General features: G+C 37.6%; 1 protein-coding gene across 5 annotated transcripts in view; it reads right to left on the bottom strand.

Annotated features, from left to right (window-relative positions):
* Window positions 1–7049: 7049 nt before the first annotated feature.
* The window catches only part of PCGF5 (polycomb group ring finger 5), a 103004-nt gene continuing 87055 nt past the window's right edge, over window positions 7050–22998 (bottom strand). For 3 of the 5 annotated variants that reach the window (XM_050959714.1, XM_050959713.1, XM_050959712.1), the window contains 2 exons: window positions 21985–22044; window positions 7050–19548 (listed from right to left, as the gene is read on the bottom strand). In XM_050959714.1, coding sequence (XP_050815671.1) covers window positions 19501–19548; window positions 21985–22044 — 108 coding nt within the window. In that variant the 3' untranslated portion in view covers window positions 7050–19500. Of the gene's footprint in view, window positions 19549–20643; window positions 20694–21984; window positions 22045–22998 lie in introns of those variants that run through there. The other 2 variants (XM_050959715.1, XM_050959716.1) reach the window with 2 other exon arrangements.

The raw sequence follows: 22998 nt of genomic DNA, 5'->3' as shown, positions 1-22998 counted from the left end.
GTCCACGTAATAGAAAATACTGGGAGGTGATTTGGGCCTGTGGCTTTAGCTTTGCATACATTTGTTTTATCCACCAGCACATTTTAAACATTTCAATTAAACACACACAATTTAAAACAAAAAACAATTAGGGGTAGTAACATTAGTATGCCAGTAGTTGTGGGAGACCATCCAGAAAATATGTTATACCAATGGTAAGCTGTTATGTTTTTTTGCAGTGGCAATTCTTAACATGCCCCCATTTGCGTGTATAATCTGAATGGTCCTGTTTTCCACATTGTTTTGGTTTTTTTTCCCCCTAGGAACTATGTTACCTTTTTACCTTTTAACAGATGATTGGTAACTGTTTGCCTTTCAATGCCAAGATTGACAGAGAACTCAGCTAAATCAGTGCTTACAGTAAGCTGAGACTTTCTTTTTTTGAAAAAGAATGCATCTGACGAAGTGGGTATTCACTCATGAAAGCTCATGCTCCAAAACGTCTGTTAGTCTATAAGGTGCCACAGGATGCTTTGCTGCTTTTTGTTGTGGGGGTGGCGGCAAATAGTAAATGTGATTATTGGTAAACACAGTACTTACATTACGTTTAAATTTGTCTTCTGGTGGGTTACTAACACTTTTTAAACACTTTTCCCCAAGAATTAACACATACACATAGCCCATTATACAGTACTTTGGTCTCATTATTAATTTTATTTCACACACAGGATTCTAGTGAGATGTCTTTACTACAGGGCTTTGGAGCTACGGGCATGGATAAGCATACCCACTTTCAAGGAGTCCACTTGGTACAACCTCTAGTCCAATAGTTTCCCTTTCTCCCCAGCCCAGTGGCTTGAAGTCCAGGACAGCCAGAAAGATCCCAGGTGAAATCTGGGGAGTGGGCTAACCTTCCATATCTTTGCTTCCAGAGCCTGTTGGTGTGCAATTTTAACAACAATTTCTTCACTTAACAAATTTTGTCTCACCGTACTGGAGACATACTGCATTTATTTATATTGATCACAATCAACTTCCACCAGAGTTTTGATTTCTTTCCACTTTCAATTCCTGCTTACAAAACACAGAGATCTGAAAAAGAAAACACAGTCTATTGTGACTCTTTTTGGAGCCCTAATAGGATTTTAATTCAGTAGCACGTTTCATTTGCATTACTTTTACTCCTTTCTACAATATACACTGCACATGTCCTAGGGAAAATGCATATTCCTTCTATACTACAACTTTTTTTTAAACATTAGCCATATTAATTTTTACATAAGATGTAACTGTTTCTTTTGTTCTTACAGAGTTTTCATGTACCCTTATCAAAGTGACAGTCTGATTACACAGAGCCATTTTAAGGCTCAGTGTTTTTAACATTGCTTCTTTTTGTTTTGTGCACCTCACCTCTGCTGTTGCTTCAGAGGGTCACTGTTAATTTCTTATTCTTTCACTACAGCTCTTATCTGCTATTGTTACAAAAAAAACCAACCAAACAAACAAAAAGACTCCCAAATCTCTCCCTATTCTCCTGATTTTGACTGCCCTATTGCAGCCATGACTTGGTCTTTATTTAAAAACATTTTAAATTTTGTAAAGAATCAAGTTACCCGTTAAGGGTTAAATGCTAAATCCCAAAGCCAAACAACACTAATTACCTGTGTCTTGCAAAAAGGTCTGTCAATTTTGCAACTTTGAATTATAGAGTCAAATGAATTTTTAGTGGCATTAAAAACAAAAACAAAACCAATTTATCTTACACCTACAAAACAGGAGTTTTAAAAACCAGATGTGCTGGTTTAGATTCTTAGAACTTTACATATTTTCACAGACAAATAGATACATACACATTTTCTTTTCCTTAACATTCCTTTGCACTGCTTTGTTTTCACATAGCAGTATATATATTTGGATTATTTACAGGCATTCTTCTGGAAAAGGGCTCATTTTCCCTTCAGAATGGCTGCAAAAAAACCAAGTATTCTCTCTCTTTAACATGGTCCTTTTTAACATTTTCACAAAGTTTAACTGCTTAACTCTCACCAACCTCTGTAGAGTTAACTTTTCACTCTCTTTCCTTAAATCACTTGTTTATCTCTCAAAATGACACCTTTATCACCCCAAATTTCACCATTTTAAGTATTGTTCCAGGGGTTCATGCCTGCACTTACTGCTTTTCTTACTCCTGACACTATTCCCTTAGGGCTTCCAACCTGTTTTTCAGTTTCTTTATCTATTGCTTGCCTGCTTTTCTGGGCCCAATCCTGTTTTCCAATGAACCGTTTGTGAGTGATATTGTGGTGACTTCACAATTTTGAAAGAAATGTTCAAGGAAAGGGACCAGGAAGGGTGGGGGCTAGTTGAGGAGCCTGCCCCCCCTTGCTGAATTGGTAGTGGAACACTAAAGAATCAGTTTCTGAGGCAAACAACAAAGGGGAACAGAACAAGAGGATTTTTGTCCTTTTTACAATGAGATGGGAGTATGAAGGGGGTTGGATCGATCTGGGGTGAGTTTTTTTTGAGAACTTAGTATAGGGGAGCGCTCGGTCTGGCGGTGGGAGAAGAGGCTTTTAATAAAGCTTTTAACTTATTATTTGAATATTTGAGAGAGGCGAGTTTTGATTTTGTCCACCTACGATTTGCCTCTTCCCACCACTGCATGAAACAATTAACTTCTCCTTTAGCCAATTCAGTTTTAGGTTGGCCGAGTTTGTCCTTTAAGACGTCCACTCGGTCTTTGTTCCAAGATTTTAACAGTGGCCACTGAATTTTGGGATCCCCCTGAGTTAGCCTAGACCATTTTTCCAGAAATTTACAGGAGTCCGGACCCTTTTTACAGGAGTCTGGACCCATCCTAAAATACATAAAATGAGGTGGCGTTCGTTTAGGGAACTGTCCCGACTTAGACATCTGGTTACCCATACAGGAGGACTTCACACACCAATCGCTCAAGAAGGAAATTTGGGTTTATCAGAGCAATGCCCGGTGCAACACACAAAAGGTACCCACAGGCTACTGCCTCAATTGCCCTTGCTTTCACACCAAGGGTTTTACCCAAAGTGCGGTGCGGCTGCGATTGTGCAGATTCCACTCACTAAGACCACAGGGACAGGAACGCCTTGGTCGGCCGATCCCCAGACGGAGACGGCACCCAGACTCAAACACTCCAAAGGAGAACGGATAGACACAGAGACAGGACAGTCCTCAGTCTGGACAAAACACAGAAATAATTACCTGACCAGATTCCTGATGTCAGATCCCGGGATCCCTACCAGAACAGAGTGGGAACCAACAGGTTCAATGACGTAGACTTCACCGTGGTCGTGCACCTTTCTGTTCTGGTGGAGGACCACTCAGGCCAAATGCCCAGGTGCCAGCTGCCACAGTCATCCTACAAAAACGGTCAGGAATCACACAGCCCCAGTGAAGATGGTTGCAATCTCCGTGGGACCTCCAAATTGTCAAAGTTGGACTCAGGACTCACAGTTTGTCAGATCACTCTGCTTTATTAGCACAGCGCTCTGTTAATAACACCCAGATAATGTGATCACCATGCAAGACACAAACTATCTTATTTATACAGATAAAAGGGCTGAGCACTTCACAAGATAAAGGAAGCAGAATCTGATAAGTTTACCTGGGCTAGGCATGCATATCTTATTTCCTAACTATTACCGATCTTCCGTTAATGTTTTGCCATTAGCACCCTTGTTTATGCCTAATGTTTCTTTTCCTGGCACCTGTATTTCAACATTTCTTATTTCTGCTTAAAGGTACATACAACCTTTCTTTAATCCATTCTTATTTTTACAATATATTTCATTCTACTTTCACAAAGGGCAATTAAATGTAACGATGAAAAAGCTACAATTGTATTGTTACATTTTAAAGGATTGCTTTGGAAGTTTTAAGTGACTGTACAATACTGAATTGTATGGTAAAACACACCTCCACACTATATAATCTGATTTTAAAAATACGCTTAAGATAACTGTGTATTTTAAAGGTAGGTATTCCAAAACCAGTCAGTATTTATTAGTCTATTTCTGTTTCTATTAAAGGTAATGGTAAAACTGTCAATGACTTCAATAGGAGCAAAATTGAGCACTTTTGAAATTTCCATCCCAAATGTTTTACCATTACATCTCATGGCTATATCATAATAAAGTATAAAATCAAAACAGAAAGACTTATCAATCAAATCAATCTTACTGATCTGGATGTTAACGAAAAATCATTAGAGCCAAGCCCTATTCCTAAGGTACATGTGAACTTCTATATTAGGGGTTAGCAACCTTTCAGCAGCAGTGTGCCGAGTCTTCATGTATACACTCTAACTTAAGGCTTTGTGTGCCGGTAATACATTTTAGCATTTTTAGAAGGTCTCTCTAGAAGTCTATAATATATACCCAAACTACTGTTATATGTAAAGTAAACAAGGTTTTCAAAATGCTTCAGAAGCTTTATTTAAAATTAAATTAAAATGCAGATCTTATTAGTTTAGTGTGATCCTTGCCCTTGCTTTTCCTTGATGAGTTTTCCAGTGTCTGGTGGCATGTATTTGGATACTTTAAACTGCACACAGGCTTCTGAGTGATCAGCTGTTAACCGGCTGGAACCCCAGATCAGCAGCTGAGGTGATTGGAGCTGGCGGCTGGTAGGGCTGAGCAGAGCTGGAGGCCTGGACCCTGTCTTGCAGGGGGCCTGCGCTGGAACTCCAACCGGAAGCAAGGTGAGTGGGGCTGCAGTGGGGAACCTGGCAGGCAAGGGACCAGCAGCTGGAACCCCAAAGTGGGGTGGGGTCAGCCCACCCAGCTCTAGAGTTTTGGCAGTGGGCTGAACGTCTCTGCCCACCCCTGCTCTGGGGTTTCAACCACGGGCTCCTGCCAGCCGGGGTTTCAGCCCACTGCCAGCTTGGGGTTCCTTCACCCAGGCCAGCAGCAGGCACTGAGTGGGACCAGCGGCGGGATCCCAGCTGGCAAGGGGCCAGCAGTGGGAACCCCAGAGTAGTGGCGGGCTGAGCCGCTCCACCTGCCACCACTCTGGGGTTTCCACCATTGGCTCCTGCCAGCTAGGGTCCCGCCGCTGGTCCCACTCAGCACCTGCAGCTGGCCTGGGGTTCCTTCCCCCTGGCTCGCAAGGGGCCAGCAGTGGGAACCCCAGAGTGGCGGCAGGCTGAGCGGCTCAGCCTGCCCCACGTGCCATCAAAAATTGGCTCGCATGCCACCTTTGGCACGTGTGCCGTAGGTTGCTGACCCGTTCTATATAATTTTCACTTATTTGGACTTGCACCAAGAGGCTCAGATAGGAACACATTAAAATTATCTACATAAACAATATTTCATATGCATTTTGAAGTTTATTCAGAGTTATGGATGTATGATTTGGAGATTTCAGAATGCTGGTCTAAGAAAAATAAAGTACTGTAGATCAGCAGTTCTCAATCCAGGGTCCAGGTCCCCCTGGGGGGCTGCAAGCAGGTTTCATGGGGTCAATGAAGCAGGGCTGACAGACTCACAGGGACTCAGGGCAGAAAGCCAAAGCCCCACCCCATGGGGCTGAAGCCCAGGGCCCTGAGTCCAGCCAAAGCCTGAACAACTTAGCTTTGCGGGGGCCCCTGTGGCATGGGGCCCTGGGGAATTGCCCTGCTTGCTACTCCCCAACGCCAGCCCTTTTGTATGCAGAAAAACAGTTGTGGCACAGGTGGTGGAGTTTTTATAGCGTATTTGAGGGCGTCAGAAAGAAAAAGGTTGAGAATCCCATCTGTAGATAGTTTCTTCTTCAACAGCACAAAACAGATAGGGGCAGGGCCCTGCACAACACACGATTATCTACGGTAATTATGGAACCTAAAACTTCTAAGGAGTGTTCAGAAATCAGCATTAGGTTCTTTGTTCAGAAATGTTAACTTTAGATTTATACATACAAAACACATTGATTTAAATGTTCCTACCAAACTCACATCAAATAAGGTGGAACAGTGGGACTTATTTCGCCTAAAGGGTAGAATAGCTGGCACTCTTGAGATTAACCTTTTAAAGCAAATTCCTGACAGAAATTAAGTGAGGAGGAGGAGGTGTGTTGACAACATCTGATTTGGAACTCCACCATCTGAAACATGATATGGAGCTACTAAGATTTGGGAGCATGTAAAAATACCCAAATACATCTATTAATTGTTTCATCCCTCAGGCCCTATTTGCCACTTTTCTGAGATCAGGATGTGTGGATATGACATAAGATTTTTTTCTTTATACTGCAAATAATTGGTGAAATTATGCTCTTAATGGTTACTGCACATTCTGTCTTCTACTGTAGGGAAGAACGCAGTGTAATGCTTGAACTTCCACACAGCTTTTTAAAAACTTCATAAAAATTCAAGGGCAGTACATATGATGTCATATAGAGCAGTATTTCTCAACAACCGGTCCCTGAGATCTCCCTGAGACAGTTTAGGAAGGCAGCAAGCCAGTCTCTGGTATCAAAAAGGTTGAGAAACATTGATCTAGAGGAATTTTAACATACAGTAGGATACTTAACAGTTAAGTGGTTGCTGGTAGTAACTCTAACTCAACACTCAATCTTCCACATAAAACAAGTGCATACTGATCTAGCAAAATTTGCATTCCATTTCCAATTGGTTTTGAGCACTGGTATTACATAACTTTAAAAATAGGTTTTTACAAAGTTACATTTTGACTGAAGTTTTCACTTCTAGACACTCTTCATACATTTTAATATTACATTAATTGATTACTAGAAGTCCTGATCTTTTATTACTCTAATACTGTCATGTCCTATCTCTTCTCCCCTTGTTTAGGTCAACTCTTGTGATATATTTAATTTAAAGCCTGACCCTGTGGTTAGCTGAGTGCCATCTATGACCAGGACACTCCACGCCTCTAGGAGGCACTAAGCATCATGTAGGACTGAGAGTTAAGTCAAGTATCGCAACAAGAGACTCCTTGAAGCAAGGCACCTGCAATTTAATTGGTCTACAAAGCCTGCATGATTAGATTTGACATTAGGAAATGTGAATTCAAATATTTTTACAATCTAGAGAAAAGTCAGAGAAACCAGAGAAACTTTTTATTGCACAAAATAAATTATATAGAAAACAAAATGCAACAAAACAACTTGTATTTGTAGGCTTCACAACAGATGTTACAACATGAATATATTTATTGCTTTCAGAAAGGAGCAATTCAGTGCTAGTAAGCAGATTAGTTATACTTCTTGCTCATCTAGATTTTTCATAGAATTAATTCAGCTGGGCCAGAGGCATCTTGCAGCATATGGGACCATACACAATTGTAACTTACTACAGCAGTAATGAAGGTGCCGTGGATATTCTTGACATTAACATGAAACACTCAATTTAACATCATTAGTACTAAAGCATACGTATGGTGACAACAAGAAACGGTTACATATCAAATATATTTCTTAAAATGTCCATTTACAGAGTTTGCATGAGTTATTGTACTAAAATTTACCCTCTTTACAAACGTAGATATAACTCCAAACAAACTCACTTCACTCTACATCAAAATACAACACAGATTCTGCCAAATGAAGTCTAGTACCAACTCAGTAACTAATAGAAGTGTTCACTAGTTCTAATGTAGTTACAGGTTTATCATCCTTTTTCAGAACAACCCTCTATTTTTTTAAAGGGTTATAACTCAGCTGAAAAGGATATTCCAGAGTGACCTTTGGCAGAGCTGGAGGAAACTACAGTACTTGTTTTATACACTTTTAACATTCCATTTATAACTCAAACTGGTATGAGATTCTAAAATGCTACTTTGTTGACAATGAGATGTTGAGCCCCCATTGATTTAATATGGACATACTATTAGCAGCTACTTAACAAGAAATTAAAAAAGTAAAATATTCAAATTGTAAGATGTTTTAAAAATACTGACTACTTTAGGAACGTAAGGAAAGCATAAGTGTATTAATGTGGCAATAGTTTTACCAAGTATTTGCAGTCTATTGAATAAAATCCTCTCACTATTTAATTATGTAAATATTTACACACATTTAGGATTGTAATATTGTAATTTAGTGTGGTCTCCTGGGCTTATAGTTACAAAACTTTAAAAAACTTATGGATAACTAACACAAAAGTTTAAGTGTGACTAATGTCAGAGATATGAAAGACCCCACAAATGCAAGGAACTCTTGGCCATATTCAAATCACAGTTACATGAATGTAAAAGTAAAGAAACACCATTAAAGTTAAATCCAGAGCTCTGACCCAGCCTCAGGATCTGTTAGTGTGGACCCATGCAGAGTCCCATTGTGTGAAGATGGTGGGTTTACACGTGTGGAACTGAGATCAGAATCTGGCTGTCTGTCTTTAACAGTGATCTGGTAGAATTAATTTGGAATACTGTGTGTGTTGCTGGGTTCTTTTAGATGTTAGACAGACTACAGTACAAGCTGGCACAAAAAACGGGTTAAGAATGGCATTTCAGCCATCATTTCAATTTCACTATTTCAGTGTCCATGGTTCCATGAGATTAAGTCCCAATGTCATTTAATGTGTTTTTTTATGTTTTCAAAAAAGTAGTTTAAAAGTATGGTTGGTGCAAATGACTATGTATAAGTAACTCCGAAGGTGCAGTTGTAACATGCATATGTTTCAGCAGCAGTTTCCTAAAATTAAAAAATATCGAGTATCAGATATGTCCCACTGCACTAGGAAAATACTATTTGCTTCACATATCTGGTATGTCATTTTCATTCAGTGGTGAATTTGCTATTAAATACTGATGTCTAGCAAATCTGTCGTAATTTTAGACAATTTTATAGATTGCATAAACTGTAAATGGACTATGTAAATATTGTATACAGTACCTAAAAACATCCACTGGAATGTGACCCTCACAATGAAATTTGCTGTATCACAACAAATACAATAAAGTAGGAATGTTATAAGGTAGGAAGAAACTAATGTCAAAAATGAAAAAACAGCACCATCATTATATGTTACGCAATCAAATTGTTGATAACGTACACACTTTTTGTAGCATGGTCAGATATACTTGGCTAAGTCCAGGTATAAAATGCATTTAGCCCAGCTGTAACAACTATACAGCTTTATACAGAATAAACATTCCATATATCAACTGAGAATGCATTTGAGCACAAAAATAAAAATATTTAAGTGATTCTCTAAGCAGCTTTTTTTCAAAACATAAACATAGATACTGGACTGATTAAATATCTACAAGTGCTTTTCCTTTATAAAAAATACATATATTCTTAGTAGTAGGATAGACTAAGTCATTAACAATGACCTGGTATTTTTTTTTCACTTCAATTTGAATGATTTATAAGCTAAATTTTACAACCACAAAAAGGTTTATTTGTAATAAGGTGTTACCATTTTTGACAAAAAGCTTAAAATACTTTATATTTTAAAAGAAAATTAGCAACATAACATTACAATATGTTCTATGATCTCTAAGTATTGTGAGGACTGGTGTATTAAAAACTGATACCCATTGACCAAATGCAAGGAAGAATTACTGCCCACCACAAGCTCCTTTCTTATCTTTACTTGGATCACAGCTTATATAAGGACACTTAGGCCCCCATCCAAAAAAATGCCATTTAGAGTAATCTATACAGACTATTCAGTAGCCTGGAACATCTAACAAATCAGACTTTGCATTGATTTTTTTAAAATGCAAAATGTTTTTTGAGTTTGCATTTGGGAAAAAATTTACAAAATTATGCATTGCTTAATGTTTATTCCAGGAAGTTTCTATGCCGGGGGAAAAAAAAAAGAGCTACTGTAATTTTTTAAGTGACAGATTTAAAAATCTCTTTAAATAATTGTTCTGTTTTTTTTCCAATCTAGTTCAGGACTATCCTGGAAAAGAAATGCAAGATATTTATCTATTTTTTTATTTTTACTGCATAATACATAAAATAACCCTGATATTTTTGCTAATCAATAGTCTGAAGTTACTGAAAGCAATGCCATTTGCTTAAAATATAGCTACAAAATCTGTAAAATGTAGTTTAACATCTTTGCATCATCCTCCAAGTCTGTCCTTTTTACCCTCCAAAAATTCACTAGGCTACATCTAGAAAAGCCAAAAGTATCTTGGTGAACATTTTGTGCTTCAGAAGGTTTATAAGATTGACAGCGCACCGAAGTATTTTATTAGTTCACAGGCCAGGTATAGCAGAGATATCAGTAATGCAAACCTTTATGCGTCTTTTTGTTAACAGACATTACCCATGACCTAAAAGGGGCTATTCTTTCTACCCATGATTGGTAAATTCAATTCTTATGCTAATTTCCATAATTTGTTATTCAAAAACTGACAAGTATGCCAAACTTTAATTTGGCAATAAACAGCTACCACCGGTAACATATGTTTGTTTGATACCAGATGCACTACACTTGACTAACTAGATGTCCACTGCACTCCTCAATGGAAAATGATAATGCTTATTCCAAGTCAGTTTCTGGATGGCTGACCTTTGGTATTAAAAAGTCCCTTACAACTATTAGGCAAGCAAATAAGTCATAAAAATATAGTATTTTTTTTTAAAAAAAACTTTATGAATAAATTAAATGTCTGATAGGCAGATGCACAGAGTAATTTAAGTCAATCAGAATTCAGTTTTCCAGTAAAAAAAGTACAGTGAGCAACTCTGATTATACTGCACCAAAATCCCTCAGACACACCGGCAACATCTACATTGCTAATCACCTGACAGAATACAAAACACAGTTATGGGACCAGAATATCACCACAGAATAAATGCATCTCACTTTGACAGTAAACATCTTTGCTTCATCTTTGTTTGCAATAGAAAACTTAGATTATACCCAGCAGCACAAAAATGTTTTACCCTTGTAAGAATTTTATATACTACACCATTCTCTCTTAATCCGAACCCTGCCTGCTGCTCATCACGTTAAGGGGGAAAAAAATAGCAAACTATTTATGTTCATCACATCCATCCTTTTGTGTGTCACATATTAAGCCCCCTTTAAAAGTATCTACTAGAAAAAAAATTATTATATATATAAAGTTTACTGTAAGAAAAAGTATATACATCATAGCAATATGCAAATTCAATCTAATGCCTCTCTTTGGTTCGTTAATATAATCATGGAATCTTTATCTTATGGGACTGGCCTCTCCTGCAGTCTGAAACATAAGAGCTGCACCTCTCTTTCCACAAATATAAGAGGCAGCTCAGGTCTACGGGCTTTTCCACACCCCTACTACCACTCTTGAAGTGTTTCCAGAGTTGTATAGAAACATTAAATTCCTTATTAGTAAAGGAAACAAACTTCTTAATGGTAATGACTGGATTCAGAAGTGACCATTGTAAAGACACCAGCAGAATGTCTTGTGTTAAAGGAAACCCTACTTAGAAATCCCACCTGAAAGATCCTGACCTCTCCCCCGGATCCATCTGAGACATTTGGGATGTAGTGAGCAGTAAGGAAAAAATTAGCTGGGAAGTAAAGGTGAGTAAGACAAGAAAAATGTTCCCCTTCTCTAAAATTAGTAGCGTTAATCTATTCTGGGTTCACTGTTTGGAGCACATTCCCACAGAAGAATGCTTCAGTTGAGAAGTGAAGATCAAGCCAATAGTGTTTTATGGAAATGTCGACAGATGACCAGGTAGAAGCTTTTCAGGTTTCCTCTGTGGTGGCTCAGGCTCTTTCTGCCCTGAAAGCCATTTTGGAACATGTTAAGTAGGCTCTGATCCCTTCTAGAATCAGTCTGTCTACAGCTGACTATGCTTTGGTGAAGCAGGACTAAATCCGCCTGGCTATGGAGGATTTAACTGGCTTAGCCCAGGCATTACGAGCAAAAGCAAAACAATGAATATTTTTCTGAATTGATCGGTTCTACTGAAGTATAGTTTCACTGTTCTTCCCACATGTAGGATATGCTGCGCTTTTGTCCTCTCCGAGTGTGAGGTATTGGAAAAAATGAATGAATGATCTCCCGTGAAATACTGATGGATCAACCTTGTTTATGAATGCCTCTAGAGTAGAAGGATCTTTATCTTGTCCTCCTGGAAGATGTAGTAAGGCTGTCTTCTAAAAGCAATATTTTCTAAAACTCTTCTGGTTGACATGACACATAACCTTATTGTAAGGAAATACAGGGAATTATATATCATTGATTCAAAGGGCTGGATGGGAAAGCTTGTAGCATTGTGGACAGCTCCTATGTGGCTTGCTTTATTGGAAAATAGATGAGTTTACTCTCAGGAGAGAATTTGCATTACTTTGGCATTTAGACTTGAACTTCTCATGTCCTCATGTCAATTTATATGCGCCATGGTCATGAATGAACTAGAACATGCTCCTTCCCTAAGGCAAGCACAGAAGTCTCAAAGAACCAACCTGAAAGCTCCCAAATCTAGGAAATTGATGCTCTGGAGCTTTTTTTACTTTGTTTATTGTGGTGCTCCAGGTGTGTTCCCCATTCTGAAAGGCTGATACCAGTGGTCTGGATTTTGGGATCTGGACTGCAGAAAGAAGTTGCTACTATCATATGGGCTTCCCTTCACCACCAAATGAGGCATTTAAATACTCTGGATAGTATCTGATTTCCTATGCATCTCTTGTTGTGACAGTTCCAGGCTCATAAGAGAAATCCTTGATGTTATACCATATGCAGTCTTGTCTAGGGCGTAATCTCTATGTACAAGGCCAGAATACCGAGGGGCTGCAAGTACGCACTTCTTAGAGATCAGTGAGTAGGCCATGTTGAATCTTTCCTATGTTGGTAGGACTGCATTCAACTCCTAGATGAATGATACTTTGATATGGCTTCAGAAAATTCTCCTATCTGAATATTTTCTATTTTGTCAATCTGTTCATTTTCTTTGTCTAAGACTACTTGGGCTTGCCTCATCTTTTTCTTACTCTGAAGAATATGAATCAGCATCTCGAACATTTGAGGGACAAGTTCTATTGCTTCTCACTCCAGGTGATTGTCTGACTGAACTAGGATATTCTCCTTCAGGTGTGATCTTCTTCAGGATTATTTGACGTTTCTAGTTGTGTTGTAAGATGGATGAAAAAGAGGTGTGGAGGAGTCTGAAACTCCAGGGTGCCTCTCTGCTTCACTCAGCTCTGAACTTACCTGTCGGAAATCAATTAGAACGAGATATCTGGAAAAGGGAATACCCTGCTTCATAGGCCTACTTGACTGCAAACTGTTGTAGTCAAACTGAATGAGCTGGAAAGAGGAGTTGGACTCATTTCCTGGTTTGGGCTTTCTTCTGATGTTCTTACCCCCTTGTGGATAGGAATAAAAGGACCTTTGCATCCTTCAACTTGACTGGAGTGGGAGCGAACACTATGGCTAGTCCATGTAATTGGCTAGCACGGTATCAAGCTTTTCTCCAGATAGGATTCTGTCGGTGTGTTTTGAAACTCAGAGAATTGGCACTAAATAACTATGCTGTCTAGGACTTAAACCAATTAGGGCTTTTCTAGTTTGTGGCAAGCTGGGATGTGAATCTACCCCACCTTATTCTACCATGGACTAACTGACGTGCATTAACAGTTCTTTAATGAACTAGATGAAAGGGTACTAATGAACTTTTAATATTTGTCAGCAGGATCGAGAGCAGGCTGGTCTATGGTATATTCACACTGCAGTTTACGGGGAATTAAAAGTTTGTGTACACAAGCCCTTAGTGTCTGGCTGAATTGGCTTTTGTGGTTTTGCTGCAACTCCATGGAATGCCCTTCTGTGGCTCCTCAGACCTTATGGCAAATAGATTGCCTCTTGACCTCTGTGGTGACAGGGAAATGGAAAACAAATAGAGCAAAAGAGCTCAATGGGTGGTCTCATTTAGAGAGAAAAGCTCTACAAATTTTGGTTAACTATGGGAGACTAGAGAGCAAAAGATTTTGGTTGCTGCTGTCACAAAATCAGCTTTAACAGCTAGGATTGCAATGGATAAAATGGGAGCCCTGTCTACCACTCTGTGCTGCAGAAAGTGAATTTAAGTCCTAAAGGAGTGTGACCAAACCCTTAAACCCTTATCAACAAGTCTGAGTTGCCTCTGGAATTTGCAAGAGAAGTACAGCCAAAATATTCAGACTAGTGGAAAAGATAAGGATCCAGAATTCAAGATTATTGCTTAGGGGAAAATAAAATTGACTCAGCGTAAGACATCCTTTTAAAATAGTTTCTAGTATGTGAGATACTGTATTTGCCCATATTTAAACTGCTTAATTAACAGAAAATATTTCTTTGATGTCGGTTTGTTTCACTTGAAGGTTCTTCTATGTATAGTTCTATTAAGAAATACTATTACTGAAAACATTGAGGCCATTTGTAATACACAGAAAAATATTCTCATTTAAAATGTATAAAGTGGGTCTAAAAGATATTCTATATTAGTAATCCACCATTTTCCTTTAAATAACATTTTCAGTAAAACCAGAACAGTCAAAATAATTTACAATATAAAATGTCATTAAAAAGAAGAATATAGTTACATTTTTGTTGCACATTGTTTCCTATCTGAGCACACCATACGTTAGGGTCTGACTCCGAAAACATTTATTTGGATAATCTTTACTGTACTGATGAATTCCAGTGACTACAGTGGGGGCTATTCAGACAAATAAGAATTATTCATGTGTTTGGAGGATTGGGGCCTTAGTCAAGGTAGTTTAATAGTACACAATGTAATGCACATTTCATGCTAATCTAATAGATTTGTATTATATATGCTTTTGAGCTCTTACGAGATCCCATTCTGTAAACTCTTAATTTCCAGTATGTTAGAGGCTATATACTGCCTACAGATTTTTAGTCTAACAAAGGCATTACATTTGACTTCTATTAATGGGCTAACTGGGGGAAGGAGGTGGATGTAACTTCTGGGCTCTCATTTTAGAAAAAAAACCTAAACTTGTGGGAGTGAGTCGAAGGTTGTACAATTAGGGAAAGTGTCTCATTTTAGGTCTGACCACCCCCCCTTTGCAATTGGGTGCCAACAATATGGATAATTTCAGAATAAACTACCGAGGGCTCAGCTATTTTCTTCCTTCCTGATTGACTTTATGCAGTGGTGAGACAAGATGTGCTATTGAAATGTCCACATCAAGCATGCCTATACATAGTAGTGTCCTGTTTTATTTGGGGACACAGTGTGATTTTCATTGAAAACCCATGTTCCCACTGCATTATAATTTGACTTTGGCACTCAAGTGTCTGTACATGCACTTGACTATTCTTACACTTTTCATATTTTTAATTGGCACAATTTATCAACAGAGATAATCACACGTACACATCTGTAGACATGCCACACCTATGCAGTATAAGCAAAGAGGAATTTACTGCAGGAGAGACAGCACTTGTGTTATGCAAGCTGCCCACACAGGTATCAATTTGGCTGGCATCTAACCCTAGGACAAGCATTCAAACCAAACCACAAGCAGGCACTATGCTATCATATCAGAAATTCATAATGGTAGGTAGCTAGATCATATGTTTATAAAAGCACTGAAAGACAGGATACTCAACAGAGTACATTGAAAACATATCTGTCCTTAGTTTTTGTACTTACAGTGAAGAAGTTTTGACATCCCTAATTCAGTTCTGAGCTGGATTTAAAAAACAAACCAACCATGAAATAACATAGTTGTCAATTCTCAGCAAGACAAATTTTTGGCTTCCTGAACTGAGAATGCAGAAAATCTTATGAAACATTCAAACTTCTATTCATTGTCACTCATGGGCCCTCATAATACAGTAAAAAGAATTTTCTGTGGCTGTGCTAAATCCAATATGAATTTGTTGGTTGGGTGCAAAATTCTGTCTGTCATACCCTTAAGAATGGGCTCCAAGTGATAAATTTTGTGTTAGACAAGGTAGGTGAGGGAACATCTTATATTGAACCAACTTCTGTTGATGAAAGACAAGCTTTCAAGCTCACAGAGCTCTTCTTCTGATCTGGGAAAGATACTCAGATTGTCACAGCTAAGTACAAGATGGAACAGACTGTTAAACATAAGAAGTTAACACACTTCAAGAGATCATTCAAAATGAAGTGGGAAACATATTTGTGAAAAATGTTTACCCACAGGTAATATGGTGTTTCCACATTGGAACCCATATAGGGAATCATTAAATAATTATAACCCATACTCGACGGGGACCACATACTGAAAGAAATCTTTTCTGAACCCCCTCTTCTGGCCTTCAAACAGCCTTCCAACCTTACCAAGGTCATCATCAGAAGCAACCTCCCCACAGACCAGGACACAACAATTCAAAGTGGCACCAGATCCTGCCAGAACAACAGATGCAAAACCTGGCAGACATATCTCCACTTCTGTGATGATCAATATCTTCCACAATACACCATTCAAGATCCATGGGTCGGTCCTACACATGCTTAACACAATATGTGGTGTACCTCATCCAATACACTAAATGCCTCAATAACAACTGTGGGTGAAACCAGACAATCACTATACTCTCAAATGAACTCACACAGAAAACTGATAAAAGACAAAAAAAAACCCCTATCATCCATGGCCAAATATCTTTCACAAAGCAATCACTCCATATCTGACCTATGCTCGTCCTCAAAGGAAGTCTGCATAACACCTTCAAAAGCTGGAAAAAATTCACAACTCTGCTACACATTAAAAATCATGGACTCAATAAAGACACTGGATTTATGTCTCATTATAACCATATGTACCCCACTAACCCTCCTTTGTCCCACGACTGCAGAGGTGTAACTGCTCACTTCATGACTTGAATGGTCTCCTGCAACGCGTTAACTCCTTATGTTTAGCAATTTGTTCCATCTTGTATTTAGCTGTGATACTCTATGTACTTTTTTCAGACCTGAAGAAGAGCTCTGTGAGCTTGAAAGCTTATCTTTCATCAACAGAAGTTGGTCCAATAAATATTACCTCACCTACCTTGTCTCTCAACTATCCTGGGACTACATGGCTACAACAACACTGCAAACAAATTCTGTGCTGTCCTTCTGTTTGTTTAAAACACTCAGTCCAAATGTACCAAACCAGCAAATATGCAACTAAAGAAATACATTGTGCCTCCTGAAACAACTAAAAATTAAACTTGAAATATTGCTATTACATTTTATGACAAACTGAAACCAAAAGCTTTGAAACAAACTTTTCGTTTTAATGTGAAGCCACCTTGAAAATACTCCTGCCATAAAAACACTTCTATAATGTGAAGGATATAAAAATTGTAAGGTGTCATTTGTACATACATGTAAATATTTAGAAACAATATCGTATTGCTTCTTTATAAAGGAATTTAGTATGATGCAGATAATATGGATATGCAATAAAAATTTGGTTCCCACTCCTAAAACCTGATCCATGTGGGTAGACCTCTGTGTCTGTGAAGAGCACCACTGCATTTGTTAAGGCTCTGTGTAGGAGCTGGGGTCTACAGACATGGAGCAGCTTGTCAAACCTGCTAATGAGCGTGCCACGGACTGGGAGGGCAAGAGGAGACTAGCCTTTGCAACCAGCAAGTGAATCTGTTCCTATCACCAGTATGGCCCAACTAGCCCCAATATCAGCCAGCATACTGTACCTGCAGAAGGGAGTATCAGAGTGTTTCCCATGGCACCCTGTATATATGCAATCTTCATCTGCAATGGCAGGATTCCTTAACAGAATGCTATGGGCAACGTCTCTACTCCCCCTTGTTATGTGGCTTTTGGAACACAAAGGTAGGATCTGACTCAGTGTTTACAAATAGGATGAAATCCTGTTCTCACTAAAGTCAATGGCAAAACTCCCATGGACTTCAGGGGCCAGCTTTTCACTTGTAATGCATGTTTGTTTGCATGCCCTACACATATAAATTGTACTGCCACCAAATTTTAATAGGAGATATTTCCCATCGTCTATCTTTTATGCTTTGATCCTGTTTTTTTTTATTTAGGTTTTTTATTTGATTTTCTAAGCACGACTAGTTCATTCTATAGTAGCTTCTGAGAGTCAATTTGTCTCCTTTTTGTTGAATACATAAAGTCATATAAAAGTAAGTAGGAATGCTGGTAGCTGTGCATTAAGTAGAAATTATACCAAGTATTGAACTGTAAGTATCTTTGCAGAGTTTGAAATAAAAAACCCACTCTGACTTGTAAACTGAGCAAAGACAATGGAAGACTACAGAAAATGCATGAAATATAATGCTCCCTACAATGTTTCCAGAAACCTTAATACAATTTTTTTCACTATAATCTTTATATTTGTGATACCTAAGGCAAAAAAAAAAAAATCACTTTTTTTCTCACCACTGCCAGGTCTGAGAAAAAAAAATACCTTGAGCAGCCTACTATTTTCATCAGACTGCTTATCTACTATACTGCATTATCTCCAGTTTTATGGAACTAGCATTAGGATGCGACAATAACTAATTAAGTTAATGTGCAATAGCTTCTGAACTCTAGATAAACTTAACAGAAATTTAATGCCATTAAAGCTATGTATTTTGAAATATGTTAGTTTGTATTATTTTACTCTATTATATGCCACACTTGGACACATCTAAACCCAATCTTAAAAATAAATAATTAATGTGAATGGCAACAGAGTGACAAAAGATATATAAATGTTTGCTATATAGTGTACTTTGGGACAGGAATTTCTGCTTTTTTATTAGACATTTAAATGATTTTAACCTCACTTTTACACTGACTTTATTAAAAGAAATGTAATTTGACCAGCTGCCATTATCCTAAATAGTTGTATATCAAATTCCAATCTTTAGGCAAATCAGACAATTTTGCACTCACAAGGGCTATGGTGCTCTTAGGTGATATTGGTAGAATCTATTTAGACAATTTAAAATGGCTTAGTTGAATTACTATGTTCTAATATTGTTGTAAGGATAATTTTCATTCGTTGCAAAAGGATTGTTGCACACTCATGGGCGAGCTATACCTGGACGCATGGAAACTTAACAAGAAAAATGTTGTGGCACAATCACCACTGTTCTAAATATATTTTCTATACAAAATATTTTGAAGGTATAATCCGTAACTTTTTGTACAGTTCTCTATCATTTATACAACAATAATCAGTAAAATAGTAAATATGTGACAATTGTAACACCACATGGAATGAGCATTCTGCCATTTTGCTAGTGTAATCAACATTAGGACTAGAAAACTCTTCTAACAGGCAGGCAAAATGCTCTGTAGTTTCTGAATCTTGACTATACATGTCATGATTTTGGCTATGACTTGCGGCACACCTTTAAGATACCACAAATATCTTATGCACATTTCAGTAGCAGAATGGCACTTGGCTTGCTCTAATAGAAACAACAAAGTTGCAATTGACAATTTTAAGAAAGACAATGTCCTTATTTGCATGCTGAAAATCTGGTTGTGTCCCCTTAATCCAGGCACATCCATTCATTGTGCAATCTGTCGATGGGTAACAAATAGTGCAGGATTCATCTCAGTAGGATCCGGCCCTTTGGTCTAACCAAAGTCAATTCTGGGTCGATACTGCAGTACCATAGGGTAAGACTAGAAACAAAAACAAAAGGAGGACACAATAACAAACAAACAAAAAAAAGACAAACAAGGATAACATGAAGGCATGGTTTATATGAAATACAAACAAGATATACTTAAACCGTACCATAAGGAAAGTTAAAAACTTACCTCTAGGGTTAACATTAGACTAATATAGTTTTCTACATTTCAATAAAATTTACATCCACAACCAGTTTTCAAAAATATAATAAAAAGTCTCTTATACCACGGTGAGTTCAGGAGTCAGATTATAATTATATCATCCATACACAATACATATGCTATATAACTTACATTGTACATATGACATACTGGAACCACACTTGTGTGATCCTAGAAATAATTCAGGTATTCTTGACAAAAACATTCATAAGATGTTTTTATCTCATATTGATCCAATCAATTCTAAGATGATATACTTGGCCTGGTATTTCAGAAGTACAGAGAGCCAACAGCTCCCATTATAACCAGTACTAAACAATGCAAGCTGCAGCTACTCAACTCTTTTGAAAGTCAAGTCAACCAGAGTCACTTGATTTCATGAGAAAGGAGGACTGAAATCTCCTGAAAATAATTTCCTTATCTTCATATTCATTTATGGCTGCATTTTCAATGGCTCTCAATCTTGTATTCACAAAAATGCAACACATCCATTTGGATACATAAATTGAGGAGCACTGTGATTAGGTAAGGAAGGTGGAACTTGTGGTCACTTGCTGCTGAAAGTTCCATTTATATAATATATATTTTTTCAGTCGAAGTCTGATGTTTTCTCCACATAACTTTACCGTGGTGTTGGAGCTTCTCTAACACAAAATCAGGAATGCTCTATTATGTCAGCATGGGGTTCAAATAGCCTCTGATATCAATGGCAGAAGGGACCACAGTTGAGGTACAGACTTCTTAAATTAGGTGGGTGGAATTACTGAGAGGTTTTACAAAATTATCATTAGCAACAAAAATATTGCCTTTTTTTTAACTCTTCAAATACAATAGTTGAATCTCAGAGACCAAAAAAAGAATAACCATTGCATTCAAGACTTATGCAAGAAGTTAATGAATTTTTCTCACTATGGTAGAAAAAGGGTCAGAAACTGGAGAGATCACAATTGTTGTGGGCTTGTAGATGTGGAATTCTGAAAAATCAGACAATTAGAGCAAAGGTATTTATAGTAGCAAGGGTATTTGGGTGAGAAGACAGAAAGCACCTTAAGTGAGTTCTAGTTATAAGTAATAACTATATGCTCAAATGAACTCAATATCAGATTATTTAGTCCAGGATATGATTACTACATGAGAAAAATGGAAACCATCCCATTTAACATATAAGAATCTTTCACACTTTTCTTGGTCTTGCAGACTATGTATTTGCTTCTGAACGCAAGCACCTAACTTCTATTAACATTAATGGGAATTACACGCAAGCACTGAGGACAATTACACCCCTAAAATTTAGTATGAGACTATACTGTACTCAAAACTCCTGTGCACAAAGTCTGCATACCACTAAAGATGTTGAGCTAACTGAACAAATACAAATTGTAATGTGTGAACGGCAATGTTTTTCTAGAACACCCTTTCATTTGGACTGAATTCTGCCCTCAATTACACCCAAGTCACTCAACTGAAGTCAGCACAATTGCAAAGTTTCATTTGTATCAGAATTTGACCCTTGATCATTAATTTTGGTTTTCCATGTAAGAAAAATATTAGTCCATACTGCAGTCATTTTTAAAAAACAACCATTTGTAATAGAGATGGGCTCAAATCAAATACTGAAACCAGGTTCAGATCCAAATTTGCAGCTTGAAATCTTCTTCAAAATAGACCAAATTAGAACACCCATTGTGAACAATATGAAAATTTGAGAAAATTTTGTTCAGTTTTCAATTCCCATGTTCTGGGGTGTTTAGATCTGGAGTTTTGGTTTGCTCTGTTAGAGCACTTTTTCTGTTAGAGAGATATGAAGCTGGGATGTCAGCCCATTTCCAAATTTAAAGCAGTATAAAAAGGAACACACTATTAGAAAAACTAACATTTCTTTATTTGCCAATTTTGGATACTTTAGAGAGGTATAAACTTCCACTATGTCCCTAACCATGCGGTACCATGCAGTCTTATCATGAGGGAGGATAAGGGGAGAAAGGGAAGAGTGGGAGAAGTCTTTTAACACCCTGCTGGTGATCATCATATGCACTGAAGCATGAAGATAAAGAGCCTTTATTTAAAAAATCATAAGCCTTAAAACTCCGGAGTGTACTTCATTCATTCAATACAAGCTTTATGGAATGAACAAATAGAAGACTTAGACTTTATATGTTAAGTTTTAGTTCAGAGGAACATAGAGTTATAAAACCTCCACAATGATGAGTTACAATTAAAATGTTGACAGGATCTGTAATATGTACAGTCGTGAGTGCCTCTTACCTGATAAAAAGTGCCATCCTGTGAGCAGACTTGCGAAGATGAGCAGTTCTGACACCGAAACTGCGGAGGAGATGATTTTCTGATCAGATAAGAGGCATCCACAACTGGACACATACATTTATCATCAATCATTTAAATTTTTTTTTTGTTTCAAATGAGAGAACTAAAATTATTTTTAAAATAGGAATGCATTTTCCAAGAAGTAAATTGTCATTGTTTCTTAGACCATATCTTGCTCTCCTAGTGTCCAGGGGTGTGTTAACAGAAACTCACAGTGAACAGTGTCGTAGACACGGATAATCGATTTACCTGATCTTCATCCATCAAAAGAAGAACCATTATCGCTTCTGTACCACACTTTGGCTTAAAGCCAACTTGACCAGGGGCTAGACAACCAGAGAACAGCAGATGTCTCTGGAGCTGTCTTACTATAACCTTCTTGATAATTTCCTCCCCAAAAAGAAGTTTCCAAACAGGTTAATAATTGGAGAGTTTGTTACCAAAAACATAATTTCTGAAATATTTCACCCAGTCAGGAATAGCACCCTGAAGTGACTTGAGCTACCTCAAAGATGATAGTATTATACATTTTATATTTTCTGTTAGTTTTGGTTTGCAAGCATTGGCTATTAAGAGTAATTTATAATTATCCAATGGAAAAGGTGAATGCATCAGCTGGAGATTCTGTGTGACCATAAATGTTCCATAAAATTTCACTGAGTTTTCAGTAACATCATATATATCCAAGAAAACATTTTTATTTTAATTTTTTTTTAAATTTAAGCTGGTGCAAATATGGGCATTTGACCAAATAGTATACATTACTGCCTCCAAGCCAATACAACTGCTAAGAATCCATGTGCTGACAGGAGGCAGTAGTTCAGCCATCATGAATGCATTCTGTTATTGTTATTGCCTCATTTCTCCTCAATATTTCTTTAGAGCACAAGCAATGTTAACAAAATTCAGAAGGCTAGTAAATACGAACTGGATTCAAGGGCTATACTACTCTTA

This window comes from Gopherus flavomarginatus, chromosome 6, assembly GCF_025201925.1.
Source record: "Gopherus flavomarginatus isolate rGopFla2 chromosome 6, rGopFla2.mat.asm, whole genome shotgun sequence".
Classification (NCBI taxonomy): Eukaryota; Metazoa; Chordata; order Testudines; family Testudinidae; genus Gopherus; species Gopherus flavomarginatus.
Note: the sequence above shows the minus strand (reverse complement) of the source record. Positions and strands in the feature narration are given on the sequence as shown.